This window comes from Streptopelia decaocto, assembly GCF_964273445.1.
Source record: "Streptopelia decaocto genome assembly, chromosome: 4".
NCBI lineage: Eukaryota > Metazoa > Chordata > Aves > Columbiformes > Columbidae > Streptopelia > Streptopelia decaocto.
The window spans coordinates 7,952,848-7,977,610 of NC_138658.1; the positions used below are offsets into that span (position 1 = coordinate 7,952,848).

General features: G+C 38.8%; 1 protein-coding gene across 1 annotated transcript in view; it reads left to right on the top strand.

The window, feature by feature from the left end:
* The window catches only part of EGF (epidermal growth factor), a 61,229-nt gene that overhangs the window by 11,970 nt on the left and 24,496 nt on the right, over nt 1–24,763 (top strand). Inside the window, exons 3-14 of the mRNA XM_082051024.1 lie at nt 1,241–1,440; nt 2,435–2,616; nt 5,105–5,335; nt 6,929–7,131; nt 11,717–11,842; nt 12,786–12,908; nt 15,341–15,463; nt 16,487–16,612; nt 17,561–17,697; nt 19,588–19,736; nt 21,408–21,512; nt 23,196–23,419. Of these exons, the coding sequence (XP_081907150.1) occupies nt 1,241–1,440; nt 2,435–2,616; nt 5,105–5,335; nt 6,929–7,131; nt 11,717–11,842; nt 12,786–12,908; nt 15,341–15,463; nt 16,487–16,612; nt 17,561–17,697; nt 19,588–19,736; nt 21,408–21,512; nt 23,196–23,419 (1,929 nt within the window). The remainder of the gene's footprint in view (nt 1–1,240; nt 1,441–2,434; nt 2,617–5,104; nt 5,336–6,928; nt 7,132–11,716; nt 11,843–12,785; nt 12,909–15,340; nt 15,464–16,486; nt 16,613–17,560; nt 17,698–19,587; nt 19,737–21,407; nt 21,513–23,195; nt 23,420–24,763) is intronic.

Genomic DNA, 24,763 nt, shown 5'->3' on the forward strand with positions numbered 1-24,763 from the left:
AAGATCAGTTCAACAAGTGATTAGACAATCTTGAAAGCTGTCATTCTCTTGGAGATGTATCAATAATTGCATTTCAAAGTCACTTGGTTAGAACATTACTCGTATGCCATGACCTGTTTCAGGCAAACTTGTTATAAATCCCCACAACTACCACCATGATGGGCTTTCTTCTTTGAACGTTATTTTAGAGATAAATTAAAGACTATGCTGTATACCCCCAAGTTATTTTTTTTAAAATTAGAAAAAAAAGTTTCTTTTTAAAATGCAGGCTAAAATGTGACTGGTTACATAAAACTCCTTTCCTCTGCTATATACTTGATAGACATCTATAATATTCAGATTGTCTAAATGAATACCATTGTGGTCTGGAAACACAGTAAGGTTCCTTGGGCAATCTTAACCCTGTCCTATGGTGATCCCCTAAAAATAACACAGAGGACTTGATAAGACTGTGTTAGTGTAATCTGCAGCACCAACAATTATGTCCTACTAATTGTACTTCCATACTTATCACCTGGCTTTAAGGCTGCATTAACTTCACTTGGACCATCCTTGCTGCTCATCACTTTAAACTTCAATTTGATTTCTAGAGTTTGGGCCATAATTGGAACACTTTTCATTTTAATATATTTTAAGTTACTAATATGATCTTACGCTTCACTAAATAGGAATCCAGTTTTTGTCTGGAAGATGATGTTGCTGTTGAGCTGTAGGAGTTTTAAGTACAGGTCTTTTGGTTTCCTTCTGCCTTATTTATCACAAGAAACCTCCACAGGGTCTGGCTTCTTTCTTTGCCCTGTCTTGTGAACTTGAATTTCTCTGTTTGGATCAAGTGAGACTCCACCTCTCTGTGATAAATTCTTGCTATCGCACAATAGTTGAAAGTTGTACTCAACCTGGAGATACATCCATGGCATAATTCTTTCAGCCTCTGTTGACATGCATGTAATGGTTCTCCTGATCGAGGTGTAGGATTTGGGATTAGTGGTAACAACCACTGCAATCTCAGTTTCATAATTCAGATTTTTGACCTAACTTTCAGCATTAAATGTGAAAGAACCATTACATTTATATCTTATTGGTTCTCTATGATATGCCTGAAAAGTTAGTGTTAAAATGTAAGAGAGATGGTTATAACCTGAACTTTCTTTTTGGCTAATATAATACTGGTAAGAGCTTAATTCAGCAAAAGTGCAGTGCTTATTTATTAATTGGTCTCTTTTTGTTTTCTCCACACCAGACCCTGCACCATTCCTACTTTTTAGCCATGGAAATGCCATCTTTAGAATTGACACTGAAGGGACCAATCATGAAAGACTGGTGGCTGATACCGGTCACTCCACACTTATGGACTTTCATTATACAGAAGAGAAAGTCTATTGGGTAGACTCTGAAAGGCGACTGCTTCAAAGAATGAACCTGAATGGCTCAAAGCGAGAGGTAAAGTAATCAGTTCTCTGGAATTCTCCAAGTCAATGGTCATAAAACCATCCATGGAAACCATCTGGTCTTTAGGTACTATTCTGCCATTCCTGTTCTTTGATTAGCACTTCAGACTTTTTAAATAATCTTGTTGTCGTAATAGTTATGGCCCTGAATCTAGGCTATTCTGATGGCATTCACAGTACATTTAGTATTTTCTGTGGGTCAAGTGAAGGGGAGTTAAAAATGGAGGAGAGGAAAATCAGACAAACTAAGGCTTTGAAGACAATAATGTTTCTATCAGTTTTAAATTAATCCCTTGTCTTATGGAAGTTTTTCTTCCAGATTAATGTAACTCAAACTGACACAAATGGTATGAGAAGAATGTGCTTGAATTCCTATTCATTTTTTCTCAAACCTTTTATTGGTTTCTATGGTTGCATAAATGCTTCTCTTACCACTTCATCTTCTGTTCAGAAAAAGCTGTGCAGTCCATTGAATCTGGTTGATTAAGAAGCGCAGACAGGTTGTTGTGTCTGAACTTTAATGCTGTGAGAGCCTTTTTTTGTTTGAGAGAATGCCGGTGTTACTGTATGCATGTGGAGTCTTCACTGATGTATTTTACACTGATTTTTAAGGATGAGGGTCCAGTAACAGTGCTTTAGGAAGTCTTCCATCTGTAACAGTACAGGTCTGGGTGCTTCATAGTGTGCCAAATGCAAGAAATTGCAGCTAAAAGATTTGTCCAGTGTATTTTTCATGGAGAGCAGTTTCCTCCTTTCGCAGGGGGTCACTCATTTCAGAAGGAGTATGTGTAAATACTAAGACCAAACAAAAGTGATTAAAGAATGAGTAATATCTACAGGTCTGAGAGAAAATGAAGCAGGTGAAGGAATGAAATGGGACGCTTCAGTCTGGCACTCTATTCCCCATATTGAAAGTCAAGTTTAGGGTAATCATTAGGATGCTTTTTGATGGCAACTTGTCTGTTTGTTTGTTTCTTTGTTTACAGAGACTAAGTTACATAGACAAAGGCATTTCAGGATTTGCTATTGACTGGATAAACCAAGACATTCTCTGGGCCAATAGACAGAAAGCAACAATAGAAGCGACAGACATGAATGGGAAGAAACGCCGAGTTATTCTAAGAGATGTTGGTCATCCCGTGAGGATTACCATTGATGCTGAGCAAAGGTAATTTTAACTAGGTTAGTAATTTCACTGAAACAGACTCAAAATATGCAAAGTACTGTCATTGTGGTTTCTAGGCTTCTGGGCTAGCCTGTTCACACTGTATTATCTATAGTCCAACACCTCCTTGAACTCTAACAAAAGAGGATAAAAGATTAATAAGCATATAAGAGATAAATAGAGAAGTGCATGAGACAATGTTAATTTCTCTTTGTTTTATACAGCAACACCATGTTTTTGTTTTGGTTTGCAGTAAAGTTTCTCAGCAGTGTGTGAAACTATTATAATATTAAGGTTTATGTGTCTTTTCCTGGTACTTTTATAAATAAACCAATCTTCTGAAGCAAGTAGCATTATGAATACTCTTTGGAGTCTGGTCTTTTGGATAGAATTTAAAGGCATGAACATCAGCCTGGTTTTGTTTGTTTGTTTTGTGTGTTTGTTTTTTTCCTGATCTGCTTTTGAATGTAATATTTACCAATCTTGGAAATATTCACAAGTCCTCATAGACAATGTCAAATACCATCGAAACATGTTACAAATGGCATTATAGGAATATACTTACTGAACTTATGTGAGAGTTGGAGGAAATTCAAGTACATATATTCACCTAGGTGTGATTCACTATGCATAAAAGTTGTATTCATGTGCTTACAGGGAGGCCACTAAGCTAGTAATAAACTGTAAAGAAAGCAGAATTCAAGATGTCTAACATTGTTTTTATGCCCTATGGCAATTTCCTTATGTGAAAACTCTGAGGGCTCTATTTTTAATGTGAAGTTAATTAAAACCCCCAGCATGTTTACATGTACAGGCATAAACATCAGCTAAATCTATTATTAGCGATTTCTTCCTTCAAATCTGTACAACTTTTAAGTAATGAAGGGCAATATAATACCCTAATAATAGATTTTTTTTTTTTTTTCTCAAATATGTGTCTGGATTTTAGCAGCGATAGGATTATTTTAGTAGTAATATCATAACTATTGCTATAAGATTGATTTAATTTTTAATGTTGTTTAGAAATGCTGAAAAATAAGGATTAAGACTGAAGAAAAATAGAGGGCAAATACAGTAAAAGCTGTCAATTACTCAGGCTGGTTTCTAATCTTCATTATTCTTCTGTCTTCCTGTTTCTTCATATCATATCCCGTTCCTACAATGATTTGCAAAAGTTCTGCACAGAGGCTATAAACACCTTTGTTTCTTATATGTAAAAAGTGATTCCTAGCATTTGTCCAAACTGTCAGAGTAGTCAAGTTTCTTAAGTGCTATAGAAGTGCAAACAGATGTTAATAAAGTGTTTAAAAACAGCAACATAAAGTTGGGCTGTCCTTCTGGAAAACTGTTTTCGCCCAACCATTTTATAAGCTGTGATAACTGTAGACTATTTAACAATGGGGGGAAATCTGTGAAGCAGGGGCTGATTCTTTCTACTGGTTTAGCATAGTCCCTTGTCAGTGAGATCTAATCTATTTCAGGGCCTTTAACAAATGATTGACATAAATGTAGTAAATCTGGCTTTATGCTACATGGTTCTGTACATATATATTCTGCAATTTTGTGAATAGAAGGCAAAATGATAATGCTGCTTGGAATTTTTGTGCGTAGGGAAACCAAGCAAAGAATCTAAATGGAAACATTAAAAAATAAAATATACATGAATGAGGGGTAACTTGCTATTTTGGAAGAAGTGTTGTTAACCTTAGTCACACTGGTAAATCTGGGTTCTGGTTCATGAATAGCTTGACATAAAAGTAGCTTCAGTGCATAACTGTTTTGAGTATTGGAGCCGTATTTTGACTGTGTCTTAACTTAATGACAGCATAGTCTGGATACTATAACCATCAGGGAGGTAGAAAGAAATGAGGACAATAATAGAATTGGTATTTTTAAGTTAAGCACTTAAGTGCTATGTTCAGCTAGAGTTTCTGGAGATAGATTCCTCCCCAGAAACTGAGGGAAATGTGTATCTGCCTCAAAGATGTGTGATGTGCCTTTTCCCAAGTCTGTAGGAATTCCCTGTAGATTTGGGAGGTTATTCCAGTTTCCTTCTCTGACTACACGGGCAAACAAAGCAGAGAGACAAACAATAGTGCTTCATGGTTAAGCTGAGCTGATTCCTGCTTGACCTACATGAGAGAAATTCCTAGTATCTGAGTTACACATTCCCTGATAGAAGCCTATTTATCAAAATAAGAAAACAACTGTAACAAAACTTTAGGGGTAATATTCCTTCTGTCAAACAGACAACATTTTGTTGTCAAAAATTATTTCCCTTCTTAATAGAATCTTGTTAAAGGGAGGTGTATATGGGATTTTCTTGAAATAGGAGAATACGGATTAAGGAAGTCCCTTGTTTTAGTTTTGGTTCTGAAAGCACTGTGGTAAGACTGAAAAATTTAGTGTAGCACTGATGTGATTTTGAAATGTGGGTTTGTTTTGTTTTGTTGGTTTTTTTTTTCTTCAAAACATGCCTCTCTTGCTGCAGGCTGTTATTTTGGTCTTCAGAAGGTACAGTTTCAAACATACACCGAATGTCCCTCATTGGAAGTATTGTGAGAACTCTTTTAAGAACCACAGAAAAAATAAAGGCTATTTCACTAGATTTGGTTGACACAAGGCTCTACTGGATCCAACACGACCACAGGAAAGAGATTTCCCATATTGGATCATGCAACTATGATGGTGGAGCTGTTCGTTTGCTCAAAAATTCTGTCCGGTGAGTTTTCCCGAACTTGTCAGAAATAAAACACTCATTTCCCAGGGATGCCATTAATCTCTCTTCCTCATTATCTCTTTTATTTTGTCAGTTCATAACACAATAAGGAATATAAAGTGTAGTCCTGTAACTGTAAATCTAAAACTACTGATAGGAAAATGGAAAAAAGTCACTGTTGTAAAGATAATACTACCACTCAGTACTCTCCACCTTCAAAGCTTCTGGCAGATGATAACTACTTAATCCTCAGAAATCCTCTCCCAGTGTTTATTAGTGGCCTTTTTCTGCAGATAGAGAAGCCAAAACCAAAGAGATTAAATGCTTTGTCCAAGGTCACAGTGGGTGAACTCAGGTGTCTCAGCTGTGCTGAAGAGACTGAGCTAGATCAGGTTTTTCCTATCCTCCTCTAAGCCTGTTGTCCTCCTTAGCTGCTGGAGGGAAGGCTCAGCTAACCCCCTGTGCTCAGCCTCTCCGCAGGCATCAGCAGATGAGGTGAAAATCATCCTACGCAACAGACTTGTTCCCCTCTGCTCCCCAGTGCTGGGGCTAAACATGACTAAGGGGCCTTTTGGACCCATGTCCTTTGGGTGCACACTTTGCACACGCTTTGCAGTGGTCCAGATGCTCCATGGTGAGCATGTTTTCAGTGAGGTACTTACGAAAATGTTCCTTTGCATTCCTGCAGTTTCTGTTGGTATGGCTGGATTGGCATATGCATAATAGGGATTGTCAACAGCAAAGCGAGAAAAACATACGGTTTCACTGCCTCATGATTTAAATATGCAGCTCACCATTTGCATATGATGAATACAAAGGTGGTTTCTGCGTACATTACTGGCTGTCACATTGGATTTTTCCTTACCCTTTTCCCCTTCAGTTGACTGGTGTTCACTAGAGCATCAACACTTGTCCTTTGAGCTTGGATGGTATGGATTCTCCTTTTTCCACCTGGAATACGTACTGCAAAGTGGAGGCTGAAAAATCCCTCTTTCAGGATTTTTTCTGCTTTCCTTCTTATTTAAAACTGGGCCCTTTCGTGATTCCTGCTGGCTGCTATAACTGACCAGTGATTGGAAACTCAATTTCTGAGATAAGGGAAGCAACAAGATGGAATTTAGGAATGCCCTGCTCCTATCCATCCATCTCCACCCTGATTTCCTGGGACAGTCAGAAGTATTGGAACAATTGCTGAAAATTGGGAAATGGGGGAACTTATGTGGGCTGCATCCTTCAGCAAACAAGTGTCCATTGTAGTTGCTGGGTTCACTAGAAGCAGGGTGATACCTAGGCTTTCTCTGTCAATTATGTCAGTCCTGAACAACAGCTCATATAACCTATGAGAAATGCAAGGTATCAATTTTGCATCTATTTCTTGCAAATCTGCAGGATTCTGGATAGTGGGTTGTTTGGAAACGTCTCTGGCACCTCATCTGATTCTCATATATGTAAGATTATACAAGATATATGTAAAAATGCAAAGAAAGGTTATTTACAGTGAACTTGTCTGAACAAGATGCTCAGAAAATGCATGAGTGAGTAAATATATAGGTATCAAGTAATGTGCTGCTTTGTGTTATCTTCTCTTTGTTGCAGACATCAATTGCTTGGTATGTCTGTCTTTGCTGAGCACCTGTACTATTCAGAGTTGAAATCTGGTATGATATGGAGAGCCAACAAGTACACTGGAAAAGTTGCGGTCACAATTAGTCTGAATCCATCATTTTTTCCACCAGTGGAGATAAAAGTTGTGCATCCCTTTAAACAGCCAGGTGCAAGAACAGAACCACAGGATTTCGGTAAGTAAACTGCAACGATACAGTTGTATGTGTGAGAATAATAATGTCATACACTCTGACTTTTCATAGTAATCATTTTCTTTGGCAAAATTCCAGGCTTCAGTGAAGTCAAAGCAAAAGTTTCCTTTAACTTCAGTGATTCACAGTTCCACTTGGTGTGTGTAACTCCACTTGGAGTATCAGGCTGGAATTGTGCTGAGCACGAACTTCTCATTTCTTTGATCTGAATACATATCCAGATAAATGTTATTTTGGCCTTCGCTTTGTTTATATGAAGATATTTTTATACTTTCCTGCTAAGTGCACAAAGCATACAGCTTTTTAATCCTCCATGTAGATTACCTTCATCAAATGTCTGCTCCATTCTGGAAATTTTATCCTAATGTGCATCTAAATACCTCTGATTATTATGGCACTGAACGATTTTAAGTGTGTAGTATGTCCTTCAAGTGATACTGTGGATGTTTCAGCTTTGCTGTGAAATGGCTGAATTGAGAGTCAGACTGTTTTAGACAGGCTTGAAGTTGCTATAATAACTATGAAATAAGAGCCTTGAGTCTCTTTATTTGATATCAATTGCAGCCTACAGTATGTGGTGGTCATGTCACTGTCTTCCACTGTGGATCAGAAAACGAAGGTGGTTGACTATGGATAGTTCACTCTCAAGGATTTCTGCTGAGGCAGTAGGAAGTGAGGGGTGTCTAGGGGAAATAACGTCTTATTGTCTGGTGTCTAGGAAGCAGACACGGAGTATCCTTGCTTTAGTGGAATTGCTTTTGTCAAGCTTTTGCTTGGATGCAAACACAGAGGCACTTGTGTGTTGATGAACAGCTGTAGAACTCACAAGGGAACGTGGCCATGGGTTCCCAGGGGTATAGGTGGTATGGAGACATGAGGAGAAAGCAGCGTTTGTTCATGTGAGCAAAAATGAAACCATAAATATCTCTCTTGAACCATTTCTAAATATCTACTATAAAATAGGCTTTATGCTTCTTCATGCCAACCAACACCGTTATACAGTACCATGCTGTCTCTCCTTCCTGAAACCTGGTCTGAGTTGGAAAATAAAAATTTTCAAGGCAGCATTCCCCTTCAAGTTCTACATTTGCAGTGCTAAGAGCTGTTGAGGTGCAGAAGTGTTCAAGGAAATCAAGCTTTTACTTCTAAACACAGGGAGCCTCCATTCAGAGACGATACCTGTTCTGTGCTTCCTTCAAGGAAAACAACCATCGGGGCAAATTGAAGCACTTTTTTCGTCTGACATGTCTGGTGCTCTTAAACAGAGTAATTAGGGAAGGATTTGTTTGTGGTGCGGACAGTGGTGCATCTACACATCTCAGTGTTGTTATGATGGGACTTGGAAGGTCTCGTGAGACCTCCTTGGCTGTCTGTCACCAAGTCTGCATAGTCATGGAGATGGAAAAGAAGAAACAATGACCAAGAAAGGTGGTTCATGATGGTGGTATCTTGAACCTCAGCGTTTATTGTTTGTGTTACATATGTCCTCTCCACAAGAGTTTGCAGCGTAATTTCATTGACTATGTGCACTTGGCTTTTATTCTTCTCTCAGAAGATTAATTCAATTTCTTCTACCAGAACATGCTTCTTTCTGGTGTTTCTCTTTCCACTGGAAAAGGGTTTCCCCACCTTTATTAATAAATAAACTACCAGTGTTTTTAAATGCCTTGCAGTATATACCCCTGTATTTCCAATATTTAGCAAATATTTGTATGACAGTAGGAACTGTCAGGAGTAAGCCTTTTATAAATTCCAAATACCTTCTTGTAAAAATGTCTGGGAGGTGTTGGAGTGGAAAGAAGTTTAACAGGCTGAATCCAGATGAACCTTTTGGACTTTACATATACATTGCTTGCATTGTCCAGTGCAAGAACTGGGATGAAAGAAGGGCTAATGAGCCTGGAGTACAAGATTTATAGCTGATCTTACAACAGAGAAACCTGGAGATAAAAGCATACCTAGACTAATTGGATGCTCTGTACAAGCTAAAAAAGTGTATTCTGCAGTGTAGTGTCAGCTGTGAATTATCAGGCCTTCTTTAAAGCAGACAGAGAGTTCCTTCAGATGAAAAAAGGAACTGATGAGAAATGCTCAACTGATATGATTTTTTTTACTGGAATTTGGATTATTGACTTTACTACTTAAATTCTTGATGTCCCTTCTTCCCTTTTAAAAGACTTCTGTGGATTGGTTGGGAGAAATAAGTACAGAGAAGAGCATTAATTCAGCTACAGGTTTGCTATAACCTCACACAACAGCTTTAGTATGGCAGTATCTGAAAGATGGCCTCTAATTTACCTCAGCTCTCTCTGACAGCTAATCCTAGATTTGATGACAGTATATGTATTTATAAATGCCTGCTTGAATGTTCTTCATGCCTTTATTAATAGCTCATAAAATGTCTTAATTATCTTAAAATCTCAAAGACCGCCTCTGGAATTTTTTTAAGCATCTTCTCTGACAGATTAATGATATTCAGTATATTCAGGATATTTTTCTGGAGGAATTATGTTCTGTTTCTTTCCAGAGTAAGATACCAACATCAGACTCTTATCTGAGAACACAAATTTCCATATAAGAGAGGTAATAGGAGGGGGAAAAAAGCCCCAAACCAACAAACTAGAAAATATGGCTCATAGTGGTTATTCTTCCAGAAACGACTACCTTATTAAACTTTGTGAAACACAATTTAGTCATGATTAATTTTGTTTTAGGCTATGATTTTTTTAACATATTGATTAGCAATATCAAGTTCTAATAACTATTCAGTTAAAAAATAATATCTTGTTGAGATTACCCAAAAGGCAAGCTTATTGCTTTTATTTTTTCTTCTGTAATTCCTGGGTGTCTTAGGTCTCATTAGACCAATAATGGTACAAGCAAGGGTCAAAAAAACAACACCAATCACAAGCATAAGATGCAACCCTGAATGTGGTCTTGTTTCTATTTTGTATTGTTTTGTGATTGCACGTTCTTGCATTTCTGTCATTCTGATGAGTTCTGTATTTGAAGATTAGACACTCCACTACTGTGTATTCCGGACTCAGTTGCAGCAGAGACAAAGATTAAGGGTCCAATTCAAAAGTAGTTCTACAAAAAGAGAGGCTCAGCTAAAACTGTGTAAAATTCAAGTCTCTCAACAGCTAACATGCTTAATAACATAGCTAATATCCATCTAGTCACCAATTCATTATTTTTCATTTAGTGATACAGCCTTTGTTAGAGAAGGATTAATCAGTTTGATGCAAAGAAGTGCTAAGTTGATTATTTCAGCCAAGCTGAAGTGTCTGTCTGGGAAATTATTTCAGTCTTTTGTAGATGTGATTTATCATTCCAGCAAGTGGCCAGCATTTTCTCTGTTGTGGCTAGTACAAGACTAAATGTCAAACTTAAATGTTATGCTGCTTCCCATCTCTTGGAATTTAGAGGGTGAATTAGAAATAGCACAAGAAAGTTCACATGCAAATTTCTTTGCCTGTAGGAGCCCACGATTTCTTATATGTTACACAGACAGCACAGGGCAAAGACAGTGGTGTGTGGGGGTGGCTGTGTACCCACATTCAGCAGCAGAAGTTCAGCTGTTCTTAGCTTGGGAAAGGGGCAAGCAAGCCCGGAAGGAGATTAGGAAGATTAAAACAAAAATAGTAATTTGGGAGACAAGAATAAAACCAGGAGTATTGCACATCTGCAAAAGCACCAGCTCTAGAAGGTAGCTGAGCACAGACATGAGGCTTTGCAAATCCTTCCCTTGAAAAAAAATACTGGAATACCTGTTTGCCTTTTTCTGTGAAGTAGAAGAAGTCAGAAGGCTTGTGGGGATCCGTTAGGTAGTTTTTTGTGTTTCCTTTGAAGACCCTTTGAGTATAACCTATTGGACATCAGAAACATTCAGAGTTTTAAATCTGAGTTCAAGATTTGTAATATTTGTATTTCTCATAGGCAGAAGCCAGGATCCACTCTAGTACAGAGATCCTCTAGGCTGTGCTAATACTTTTTGTCTGAATGAAATGTATGGTCATTATGATCTCCAGTTGGTTTTGTTTGTTTTTTTTTCTCAGTTAATGTGAGACTTGAGAACTGCTTTGTGCTAATAATTTCCAGTCTTTGTATGTTCTCTCTCTTTTTTAATCTCTCTTCTCTCTTTGCATTTGTGCTCGCTTTCTGTCACTCTCTTATTTCTGAGTGTTTCACAGAGACTGGTAACATACGCTACTGTGCAGGACTGGCAGCATATGAAGACTGCTACACAGGGTTTTCCCTTTCACAGTCACTACAGCTGTGCACCCAAGCCAACCCATCCCCTGCTTCAGGCTCTTTCTAGATCTGCTTGTACTGATATGGAGCTAGAAATGATAATTTGCACAGATGTACCTTAGTCTTCCGAGTGCTTTCATTTTTATGGTGAATTATTGGCCCAAAGTTATTTTCTATTAATAAGAGGTTCCTCAGGTTGAGCAAGGAGCTGTTGAGATGACACATTGCTGAACATCTTTGCTCAGAATAGTTTCTCCTTGAGGGCTGATATGGTAAGAATTCAGTTACATTTGTACTATATTTGTTCTTCCAGAAAAAGAAACCTGTGATCTGAACAAAGAAAGGTGCAAAAGAAGAATCTGCAGGCCAGACTCAAGGAGTCATCAGTGTAGATGTTCTAATGGCTTTATTTTAAGTCGAAATAAACAGTTTTGTGAAGGTAACACGTGAATCTCCCATCAGCTTTATTTCATCAGATGAAAAAAAATCTGTTCTTTTGCTTATCTTGAGTATGAAAAATACTTTGAGGTCTCCCAGTGTGCTATATCGTTTTAGTGTCCCTACAGGTTCTGGAATAGTCTAAAAGGAGACCTATGAAAAAGTTGCAAATGCTATTCTTGCGAGAAATTTTGGTCTTAGCTCGAGTAGTTAAAGGAGGCTCAGATAAGTAGACATGCTTATGGGTGCTTGTTTAATTTTAAAATAAAAATTAAAACAGATACATCACCAAAGGTGAAACATTGAAAAATCCTGCAAGATGCCCCACTTTCAAAGGAGACAGAAATTCTTAACATGTTACTAAATATTTTAATAAAAATCTAACATTGCTTTTAATAATAGTTAACATATCACTTTTAGAAGCATTGTTTTCATTAAACAACCAGATTTGAAAAGACATAAGGGCATCAAAATTCATAGCCTACAGAATTTACAGACCTGCCTGAGCAGCAGCCATCAGATTCTCAGAAAATTCACCGGGCTTGCTTTCTGTATTTCAACTTCTAAACCCCTTCTGTATTTTTAGAATTTTACTTAAATTGTGTTGGAGCCAAATTAAAAACAAAAAATTATCTGAAGAAATAGGCTTCTGTAAGTTTTTTGGGTGCCTACTGGATTTAACTGGCACTGGAATCTGTATGGGAAGACATGCCTTTGAAAGTCCTCTAGACACCTTTGCTGGACACATGCAGTCTGAGTGGGTTTTGCTAGAAGGTTTCATAAGGTCTGAAAACTTGCTTTTTTATCATTTATTAGGACCAACATATTTTTGTAAAATTAATGGGAAAAAGAGGTACTTCTTGAAGGCTCTTTGTTTCATTAATCTGATTCCCTGACACTGGTTGGTGATGTTATTATGTCACAGCAAGTGCTTCTTTTGGCAGATATCAATGAATGTGGCTTCTGGAATCACGGCTGTACTTTGGGCTGTGTGAACATTCCTGGTTCCTATTATTGCACCTGCCCGAGAGGTTTTGTTCTGCTGCCCGATAGGAAAACATGTCATGGTAAGTAGCAATGATACATAAATACCTCCAGTGTGATATTAGAGAGATTATCATTTCACACTGGAACCACTGAAAGTTTTGCATGTTGCGTTGCTCACTTCCAATCCCTTATTATGTAAGTAGGATCAGCTTAAACTGAGTGAACGAAATTCAAATGTCATATTTAGGGAACTGTAAATTACACGTGAGTAATCAAGTGTGAACCTCTTCAGGAGAAAAAGAAAGAGACCTCTTTGCTCAGGTTATGCTCCATGGTACTTTCCAGGTGGATAAGCAGTAATATCTTTTTAAGCGTGGTCTCTAAATTTGGCTCATTCTGTCGAACCTGCGTAACAGTTTGCACAGTCTCTGAATGAGCAACTTACAGCATCATCTTTTTTTTTTCCTCTTCAGATCAGGGTTGATAACATGGCTAATGTGCATGAAATTAATGAAATGAAATGCATGTACATCTGTAAGACACACAGAAGTACGCACAAAGTTGTTTATTCAGGGAGACTGCTGCTCTTGTGTGTTGTTTTGTGGTTTTGTTGGGTTTGTTTGTTTGTTTGTTTGCTTTTTTCTTTTTTCCATTAAGTTGAAGTATGCCTGAGAGACCTTATCTAGATAACATGGGTATGTAAGCCAGAAAGCTCTCTGAAGCTGAAAAAATGGGAACAAACTCAATGCAGAGAACACAGAGAAGTGGAGAGAAAAACTAAAGCTCTGTCAGTAAGCTTCAAGGACCATGATTTAGTCATAGTGAGAATCAAAGGTGAAGGTTTTTGTTCTGGCTTTATGCAGCATTGTGTATATTCGGCCCACAAATGAATTAAGCCTTTCTAAAGTAATTCTGGAATATAAAATGTGAAACATACCCAAGTTTTGAGGTCTTGGGATATTTCCAGTCACTTTTTGGTTTGATAATGAAATGAAACTTAGGCATAAACAAAGGGTCCTTCTACCTTGTTTCCATGGAAGTAAAACATTAGTATATGCTCCAAGCAGAAGTGCCAGTGCACACCAATGTGTTCAGTCTGCGTCATCGCAGGACCAGGACATAGGGTAAATTGAATATCGCTACTAGAGAGTAACGGAGTCTAACAGGCTCTAGCAGTCAGTCTATCTATTTTAGAGCTCCAAGAGTCACTTCTCCCTCTCTGTTAAGAGGGAAGCCTGGAGTAGGATTCAGTGACCCAAATGTGGGCATCTATGGTTTTGTGACAGCTGCAGAAGGCAGCCAGATGTGACAGAAGACACATGGGAGTCCGGCAGCCAGAGGCTACTGGGAGGTGGGATATCCTTTTGTGTGCAAAACAACACTTAGACACTGTGCAACTCAGTCCTACTCCAGATGACTAGCTTGAACTGTATGCCTGTGTTTTGAGTGGCTCGAATTAGACAGAAAATAATGTTTTTCTAACACAGGCTAGGGATGCAGCATGGACAGTATAACTCCTTAACTACTGCAGCACAAAGCTGATATGTCACCATCTACGCAGCTTGAGAGAGAGAGAGATGCAAGGTGAGAAGTCCACATGCTGACCAGACACTTTGATGCTTTGTCCTCCAAGTCCTGTACAAATCTCTTCATCTAAAGCCACAAGCTCTAGTCAGAAAGAAACACAAGATCAGTTTCTTGACCCTCTTCACTGTGCTTAAGGGGTTAGAACAATCCAGTCCAGAGTGTGGTTGCCCTGGAGAAGCAATATTTGCAACAGTCATTTACCATTTAAGCCAGTGTGTGCAGCGGATTCAAAGCAGCAGCTGTGGGAAACCTGCATTAGTTCCAGTCTTCCAGTGGTTGTTGCCATATGGCTCTAGAATTGGCATAAAGAGATGCAGCACTGGGATACAGAAAGTGGAAGGAGGATATCCTGTGAAATTGCATTAAAGAAATACTTGAAAAAATGTTGGCACTCCAACAATTGTAATAGAAAGTAAAGGGAAGCTATTGCCAGGTCCTCAGATGGTTTTGCCCCTACAGCTTCAAAAATTGCCGCTAAGGAATGTAGCTTTGTTTCTGGAATGTTCATCTCCGGTTTTCATTGTTTCTAGCTCTGTTACCCTTGGAGTAGTTTTTCCTCATTCTCTTTGTGTTTTACACTTATTCTTTCAGTATAACTTCCTTGTAGTTATGAAAACCTGAGTTATTTTTGATGACATATAAAAGGAAAGTTTTCTAAATTATTTCTATTTTGATAACACCTCTTCATACAGTTTTGGAAAACTTAAAGCTGATCAGTATAATGGCTTCAAGATCCAGCAACTTTGGCTTTCTCCTTTGCTATAACTAGTAGAGGGTGGGGAAAAAAATCGCACTCTCAATATCACACTTTTTCCCCCCACCTCCTTTTCTTCTGCTATTTAAGAGAGTGTTTATATCTCTTTTGGGGGAGCTTAGTAAATATTTTTGTAATTTAAGATTTTTTTTTTCTTTTGAATTACTGTAGAGCTAATTTCTTGTGCAAGTAACAACACTGAATGTAGCCATGGTTGCCTTCAAACATCTAAAGGGCCTGTTTGCTTTTGTCCTGAAGGATCTGTACTGAAAGAGGATGGCAAAGCTTGCACAGGTAAGTAACATTTTTTTTCTAGCTGTAGTAACTGCCAAACTGTTTGTTCTTGGCATTGAAAGCCAGAAGTGAATGATGGCATTTTACACTCATTTTGTACAGATGTAAATGATTGTACAAGATAGAAGGCAATGGAGTGTCAGATGCTTTGAGTGCTGAGATGAGCAATACTCATCTTCATTTTTTAATACATATTTCTTAGCAGCAACATCCAATGTTTGCAGGCCAAATTTTTTTTGTTGTCAGCACAGATCATGCCATCTCCCAGATGTTTGTTGCAGGAGGCATCTAAAATTTATATTTGAGGGGAAATATAGGTACAAAATTAGGGTGAAATCTGAAGATGGTTTTATGGACATCATGCCACCACTGTTCAGAGTCACCCTAATTTACAGCAATTTCATCAAATTACTCACAAGTGCAATTTTTGCAGTCAGGATATTTGAAGCTGCTACATCTGTCACTCCCCATGCCAGCAAGATTTACGAATTAGGGGAACTGTAGCTTTTCAACTGTATCTTTGCAGTCTTAGGGATCAAGATAGCTTTGTTAATGCCAGCCTTACACCTTGAAACATCCCCTTCCTTTTTACATCCCTTCTATACTGTACTGTATACACAGATGCAGTGACTGTTGCTGTTTTTCTAGGGACACTCCACTGAGTAAGCTCAGGTTGGCATTGAGGCTATAACCATTGTACACCCCCAAGAAGAAAGAATAGTCTATTTTCATATGACAGCTTGGTTTGTTGTATTAGGAAGTATCAATTCACTGTCCTAGCCTAATTAGCTTCTGGCGTGAGAATGGCATTAATCTGCTGTTTCTTTGCATGGAGTGCAAAGTCTGATAAAATTTGTTACTCTGTTGTAGATGGGGTGAGATTTGCATGGGAGAATCAGTTCTCCGATTCGCACTGTAGTAAGGTTAAGCAGTATGAATAATTTTCTTGCTTATACCTCTGATTTTGTTGTATTTTTTTTCCTTTGAACGGCAAAGTTAATTTTTTCAAATGCTCTGTTTAAGGTTGTACATCTCCAGATAATGGTGGTTGTAGTCAGATATGCTCTTCTTTAAGCCCATCCTCCTGGGAGTGTGCTTGTTTTCCTGGATACAAGCTTCAGCGAGACAGAAAGCACTGCACTGCTATAGGTCAGTACCTTGCTATGCCCGCATCTTTCTGCCAATAAAAGCAAAAACATTTTAGAGTCACATAACTGGGATCCACTTTTGCACTGGTTTTAGATTACTTTGTGAAACTTGGGAAGTATTAAATATTTGGAAGAGTAACCTATTTTGGAAATATACCAGAACAAGCACCAGTATATGGTTCAGTCTCCCTCACAGTCTATTATCCAACTTCTGCATTTCATTCTGGGTTCCTGTACTCCAGAGGTCTATCTGCAGTATTCAAATTTTTGTGCCTTCATACACATGTGGTTTCTTCCCAGTCTTACAGAATTGGGCTTGAGGCATTTATGTGTGGAGAGCAAGGCAAGGAATAGTCTGTTGGAGGACTTTTCTTACAAGGATATTTCTTCCCAAGTGGCCCCAGGAAGCCCAGGTATTTGTGATGTTTAGATTACAGACCCTTCTGTTTCTTCTAAGAAAAGGGCAGACCCTGGTGAGCAGCAAGATACAAGCAATTGCATGAGAGAGAGGAAGAAAGTTTGTGATTTGTTTCAGGAAAAAGGCAAAAGCTTTATTTTTTTGGAGGACAGCATTTTTCTTGCTTTTACTGTGAAAGGCTTCTCATGTGCAAAAGTCATGTTCTGGCATTTATGGTGATGCTAAGAAATGCAGAGGGAAGACTGTCTTGAGACCAAGTCACAGTGAGAAATGCAGCTGGGCTAATGACTGCCTTTATCACATATTTTGAGGCTGATTTTGGGCAAGGCGCTGATATTGAAAACCTGTATTCGCATTTATCTTTGATTTCTGAGGCAAGTGGAATGCAGGACAAGCACCTTCATTTCTTTGTGCTTCTGTTCTTCCATTTTGTTAGCTATTGTTTCTTGCAATGTTAGCTAGATGGTGACACAGGATAGAGATCACTTAAAACCTAATGGAATTAACATATGTGCAAATTTTCATCAACAGGTCCTAAGCCATTTGTGTTATTTGCAAATAGCCAAGATATCCGCCAGATCAGTTTTGATGGTGCAGATTATGTAAGTTTACTTGACTGGCAGATGGGAATAGTCTTAGCACTGGACTTTGACCCAGTGGAAAATAAGGTAAGGCATTAAAAATGAGAGGATTTTGAAGTGTTGCAAGGACAAATGGATTGGGCTTTCATGTGCCTTAACCTTTCTGCTGTCAGTGATCCAGATTAAATGTTGTGCCGCTTGTTGTTCTGTTGCCTGCCCAGGAGCACAACTGGCACAGGATGCCAAACATTAGTTGAAGAGGTTCATCCTCTACTTACTGAGTGAATGTGCTTTGTACACTGACATGGCTAATTCACACACAATTTGGATTTTTAAATTCACTCCCAGCATTATTTCAATTTCAAAGCATTTTTGTGTGATTGAGAGTTTTCTCCCCTAAGACTCCAGTGATGTTTTCTGGAAATATATTGTCGTGTTTTTTTCACTGGATAGCTGTAAAAGAAACAGTATATTTATTTATTTGTTTGTTTGTTTATTAATACGCAGCTACATCCCCAAATCTATACTGAACATAGTAGTAATCTTAATAAGAGTCTGAACTTTGTGTGTCCTGACACTATTGAACAAAACTGCTGAACATTCACTGGGTTTATTGCTTTTACGAAATGTATTCCTCATATTACAAGATATTGCTTTTGGAAACAGGAGTCTTCTCTGCATAAAGAGCTGTTTGTCTGTGTAGCTGCATCTCAATGCCCTACTCCTTGCCATCAGAGTTGGAAAGGAGTTCAGCTGTGCTTTGCTAAGCCTTCTGTGGCAGATAGTTGTTTTTTCCCATGGTGAGACTTATTTACACTGTAAAAGTGTTACAAAAAGATACTGGATGGTACAGTGAAAGCCGGTGAGGAGCTCAGTTAAGCTGCTGGAAATATCTCAAGGCCTGGACGGATTCAGCTAAACAAATGAGAATGTTACCAGAGCTGCGTTACAGGAGGATTGTTTTGGGCACTGCTGGAACATCGCCACTCGCTCCCAAAATAGGGCTCTGCTGGGGAACCAGCAGTTGTTCTGTGCTGTGCCGAGTGTAAATCAGCTGTGCTGGTGACACTGGCTGTGCACGTCTGTCCCACGTCTGTAAGGAGCTCTGCAGGGCAGTGCGGAGGCGGCACACGACCGAGGTGCCAGGTAAATTAGCTCAGCATCACTCTGTGCTCCCGCGGTAATTGAATTAGCTGGTTTAATGCCAGAGGTCTCCCTCTTGCTTTGTTTGGCCCTGTGGTTAGCATCAAAACAAAGTTATTTGTTCTGTTGCTACCATTTGCAAAGCAAGCCTCAGCATTGCTCTGTATGCAGCTCTGCCACATAGTGTTTGGCTCCCTCTAGATATCAAATATGAGATTTTTTTTTTTCCCCTCTTTTTCTCCTTATCCTTGGAAAACACAAACTTAGTTTTCCCACAGCAGAGAACTTTTATTTTGACCCAAAACTGAGAAGCTTATCCAGGAAAAGTTGGAGCCTTACAGAATAGACACCTGGTAAAAAAATTAAGATATGTGCAGGCTGAAAGAGGAAAAAAAATATAATCCAGTTATATAACTTCTTTTCCACTCCCAGCTCCTTGACACACATACACAACTACCCTCTTCTCCTCACTCCCCACTTTTTAAAACAAGCAGCCAGGTAAATTATAACATGCTGCATTTTGCCTGGTCCCACTTTTCCTTCCTCAGCCGTTCTTCATGTGAGGTAACTGCTCTCTGAAACAAAACCACAGGATACTCAGAGGGCTGTATATAGGGCAGGCAGGATTTACAGCTAAGCACAAGCTGCCTTAGAAGTCATGCTGGTTGAAGGATAAGTGACTTTTTATTTGATCAGGGACCACAGGTTACCTGTGCAGCTTTTTGTGAATGAGCAGTTCAGGGAACTTTCAAGACGACAAAGTTATTTTACAAGTGAAACAAAGCAGAAAGTGAGATGGGAACTAATAACACCTCAACTGTTATTTCTTCACAGATTTACTTTGCCCACACTGCCTTGAAATGGATAGAACGAGCTGATCTGGATGGCTCAAATCGTGAAAAAGTTATTCATGAAGCTATAGATATACCCGAAGGCCTTGCTGTGGACTGGATTAACCGTAAATTGTATTGGACAGACAGAGGGTACATGCTCCACAGTGCATTTATGTTGAAGCATGTCATAAAATATTTGGAATAAATGACTGGTGATACAGAAATAGCTGAGATATCACTCTAAATTCAGTAATGCTTCACATTCTGATTGTGTAGCTGTAATCTTGAGTAAATACAGTTGGAAGGTTCTTTAAAACTGAACTGCTGGAAGATCATTTTGAGTCTGCTATTGTACTTTTATCTTTGTCTTTCCAAGAAGCAAGGGTTTGGACACAGTTGCAAGGAATCTAAAGCATGTACTGCATGTATACATATCTATATGTGCACATACGCATGTGAATATATATATCTATATGCTCATATTTATTTACGAACACTGTAGGTATGTATATATAGGTATAACTTTGTATATACTTACAAATAATGAATATCACTGCACCAAGTACATCTTGGACAAAAGTCAGCATTGCTGACAGCTAGAATCGTTCCCCTTTGAGCTAATGGAGAGCATTTGTCAATTATCTCTGATAAAAGAGGAATGGTCACTAGCAAACAATATGACTTCACATTTCAGCTGGTACCTAAACTTAAATGCAGAGAGAAACAAAAAAGACTTTTGGTGAAAAGGCAGTGTCGGATCTGAACACATAATGAACACTCCCTGAAGAGTGGGCATGATTCAGTATGACCCATATTTTATTAGTCATAAAAATAGGTTTTGAATGTACAGATTACCTTTCTTCTCCCTTTTAAATATGCTGCAAGTCCACTTCCATGCTATTAGTTACAATCTTGTCTACACAATTGAGCTCTTGTATAAATATGCCAGTGTTTCTTGTGAAATGGGAGATTATGGTGCTCATCTCCATAAGACAAGTCAAGGGTGAAGCTGTGGATTTGTATCTGCCACTCCCTTCTCACTCACTGGGTTTTCTTGTTTGTATTCCATATTTGCATGAATATATTGCTCCTACCCTCTTTGTGTGGCCTTTCTCTGCAGGTCCAGGTAGGCATGGAAGGCTGTAGGCTTCCTTTCAGGTAGAGGCTGATATTTGTTCGACAAGGTGAAGTTTGTAGCAATAAGTACTATTTTCTGGAAAGAAATCAGATTGAGAAACTGGTGATATAGGTTCTATACTTGACTCTGCCATAGATTTTAGGAGTGATCATAAGAACCTTAGCTTCATTCTTTCCTGTAAAATAAACATGATATATGAATTGCTTGGTGATTTCTGGATGAAAAAATCTATATAAAAGTACTATTTTTAAAAAAAATTCCTTATACATTTCATAATGCCATTCACTTAGGAGTTTGTTTTCCTCCTGACTCCCTTTAAAGCTACCATTCATCACAGAATCACAGAATGTTAGGGATTGGAAGTGACCCAAAACTGGGTCTATTAATCTGTTAGTGATCATACTTCCAACTTGTTATTTGCCCAAAAAAGGAGAACTTCATATCTCCTGCAGAGCAGCAGGTATTTTATCACCTTGCCCTGGACCAGATAATGAGGCTATAACTTGAATTATTTGTTGATAAAACAACTAGACATCCCACATCAGCAGGATTATTTCCTGTCATTGTGAAGTTATTCATTACAGTTTTGTGTTAAACTAAAGCAGTGCAAAAACTTAGTATGTTCTGCCTGAGAAGGCAATTAAAAAGATAGCAGGAAGGACTTAGTGTTGTGTGTGTTGCAGGAAGGCATGCCTTGAAAGGAGCAATATGAATGGAATGCACAGAAAAATGATCATCTGGAAGGATATCTCCCAGCCACGAGGGATTGCCATTCACCCATTTGCACAGTAAGGAGTGATAAACCAGGTTAATTGTGTAATACTTGGGGAGGGTTTTTAAAAATGACCATGCCAGCCTTGCCTTTTTGGTCATCAAAAGTGCATTAGTCTCATGTTAGGATAGGTTAGGCTTTGCAGAGTTGTGTGAAATGCAATGTTGTATTGATGGATTTCTTTTGTGGATTGGGATGTATTCATTTTTCACATAGATTTAAAAAAATACAAGAAGCATTGAAGATGTTGTATGCAGTTTAAGCTAAAGTAAACCACAAGTGACTGAATTTACCCTGCCAATTGTAAACACCACACTAGAAACTTTGATGGTTCCATATCTATTAGTGTGAAAAGTAGTCACTTTTAACCAGTGCTGCTTACAAAGGATTTTTTTTTTGGTCTATGTTTCCGTTTCTGACAAAACTAAACCAAATCTACTGTCATGGAGAGTTGATATAAATGCACCTTATATCTTCTTGTCTAGTGCTGAGATGATCAAAGGAGTTTTGAATGTTTAACCTATTGATAAAATTCTGGTCATTTTAATCAATGGCAAAGCCCCATAGATTTCAGTCAATATTTCTGTATTAGGATGGTTTTGAATATGTTGGTTTTTCCTTTTTTGGTGCTCATACGCTGCCATAAGTATGTACTGATGAATGAAGTTGAGTTGTGGAGGGCATTTTGTTGGCTTCACTCTGTGCATAAAAGACCTAAAAGAATATTTCAGTAGAGGTTGAATATGGTAGAGGCATCTGGCAGGAAAACTTTTAAGAACAAGTAAGTTCAAAGAGTTTATTTATTAGTAGCAAGGGCTACAAGGGGAAAGGGAGGAGGAAACATCACTGAGACCTTCCTTATTAGAAAGTTACTGGTGGAAGGAGGAACAGACATTATAGCAATGTCTGTAATTGTAAAGTCAGTGTTAAAGAGAAATCTGAGACACAGTTAAGACCACAGAGAATACTGATCCCTGCATTGGCTACAGCAAAACTGCTCATATAAATAAAGCTAAGTGAATCTGTGAGTTATTTCAGTAAACCTGACAAAAGCAGCTGATGCCTGGGAAGACTGTAGCCCAGGCTTCAGAAGTTTGTGGGTTTGGCTATCTCCATTTTAAGTGGCCATCTTGTACTGTCTGTTCTTTGAAAAACAGTGAGCAATCAGTGAGTAACACTCAGAACCCCAGAGAGAGACCCATGATTCTATTAAAAGAAGAGTCTGGGCCTGATACTGACTTGTTTTCCAAACCCAAAATAACCTGAGGACCCTTGCTTGTTTTCCATGGGTGGTGGATAATTTTGGTTTCAGTTTTGCTTTGTTACACCCTTCTTTAGACAAGGGGCTCACTAATGCATTGTCTTCTGTTGTCTGGGTTTGTTAAACTGCTATTGTTAGTCTAAGGAAAATGCCGAAAGCAGCTATGAAGAGTTGGCAGTTAGCGTATACAGGAGGAGCTGTTTTTCAAAGGTTTTGTGCCAACGGAGTGGAGGTTCTGTGTAAGTCCCCATGTAATCACCTGGAGTTTATAGCAAGTGTGAAAAGATTGGCAGCCAACATATTTGCTTGAAGCTGCACTTTTTCTCATGTGCCTCAGGCTTGTATTGCTCTGATCTAATTTTTCTGCTCTGAAAGAACAGAAGAGAGGAGAACAAATATTTACTCACTGACTTCCTGTATGCATTTTGTTTTCTAAAGGAGATTATTCTGGACTGACATGGGGGTCAATCCCCGGATTGAGAGCTCTTCATTAGAAGGCATCGATCGCCAGGTTATAGCCAGCACAGGCCTGGTGTGGCCCAGTGGAATAGCCCTCGACTACTTAGCCGATAAGGTTTACTGGTGTGATGCTAAGCAGTCGGTGGTTGAGAGTGCAAACCTGGATGGTTCTGGTCGTCGCATTCTTGCACAGAATGATGTAGGTGAGGCTTTGGGGTTGATAATTACCTACTGCTGCTTGCCAATGTCTGTGTGTATCTGCATATGTCCATGTGAATTACCAGCCAGCAGCTGTGCTGTATATCCCTTGCAACTATGTGTTGAGGTTAATGGCATCACTTAGTTCTTCAGTTACTCAGTTGACTTTTATTTATTCATTTTAGCAAAAGAGCACCTTTGTAACACTCTCTCCTTTTACAGTTCAGCCACTTTGCATTGTACAGAGAACTTCTCTGCCTTCACAGAAAAATGCAAAGAAGGAAAAAGTTAAAAATGTGATTTGCTTGTTCCATGCGTGACCGCTTAGTGTAATTCAGGGTTTGCTGTGTTTGTTACACCAGTGAGTTACATTGACGTAGGCTGGAAGAGAATTAACTTTGGCTGTTAACGTCTTTGAGCAAAGAATCTGCATCTGCACAGGAACGTTTCTTAATGCGTAATAGACACTGAATGGAAAAATGACTTATGCAATATGTTGGTACTTGTTATAGATGAGTTTTCTATTGTTTGACAGTAACTGTGTTGTTCTGGAGCACGACAACAGAAGTACTAGCAATGAGGAACTGATGTTGCACCACATGTACCATGTGTTTAAGAATCTCATTCATGGCAAATTAGTTTCTGGAGTGGACACTTCCCTCTGTGCATGAAGTCCCTCTGGGTACCATTTGGTAGGTGTGCATGAAAAATATGGGCAGAATGAGGACTCTATACATGAATGAGGCTCAATAACATGACTGCCATGGGTAAAGACTTTACGGTTACTCTGTTAATCAGCTGCTGTTCTGGTCTGCACTCTGGGAAGGCTTGTGTTGATCTCCTAAGACAGATGCCTTCCCACTTATTTGAAGGTGAGCAGAGTGAGGTCTTGGAGGGGACAGTATTCTCCAGTTCATAAGACATCAAAAGCCATGAGCAGAGTGACTTCTCAGCATTCTTCTCTTTTTCCCTGCTGCACATATTCTGCTGTGTGCTCCACCTTGCAAGTGATCTGCAAAGGAGGACCTTGAACCCTGTTGAAAGTTTCATTTCAGTTCTCCACAAACAATGAGACAATGTCTTATAGGGAGAAAACAGAGGAAGACAGCTAGGAGCACAGGGTATGGGAAAGGCTGTAGGTTGGAGCAATGACATGTCTGTTTGGAGGTGGGAGAAAAGGACATCAGCATCTGTATGGAAAGAAGTGAAAGAGATGAAATGCACACCTGTAGGGCAGGGGTGTCAAACTTATTTTCACTGGGGGCCACAACAGCCTCACGGTTGCCTTCAATGGGTGAAATGTAATTTTAGGACTGCGTAAATGTAACAACTCCTACATTTATATAAAT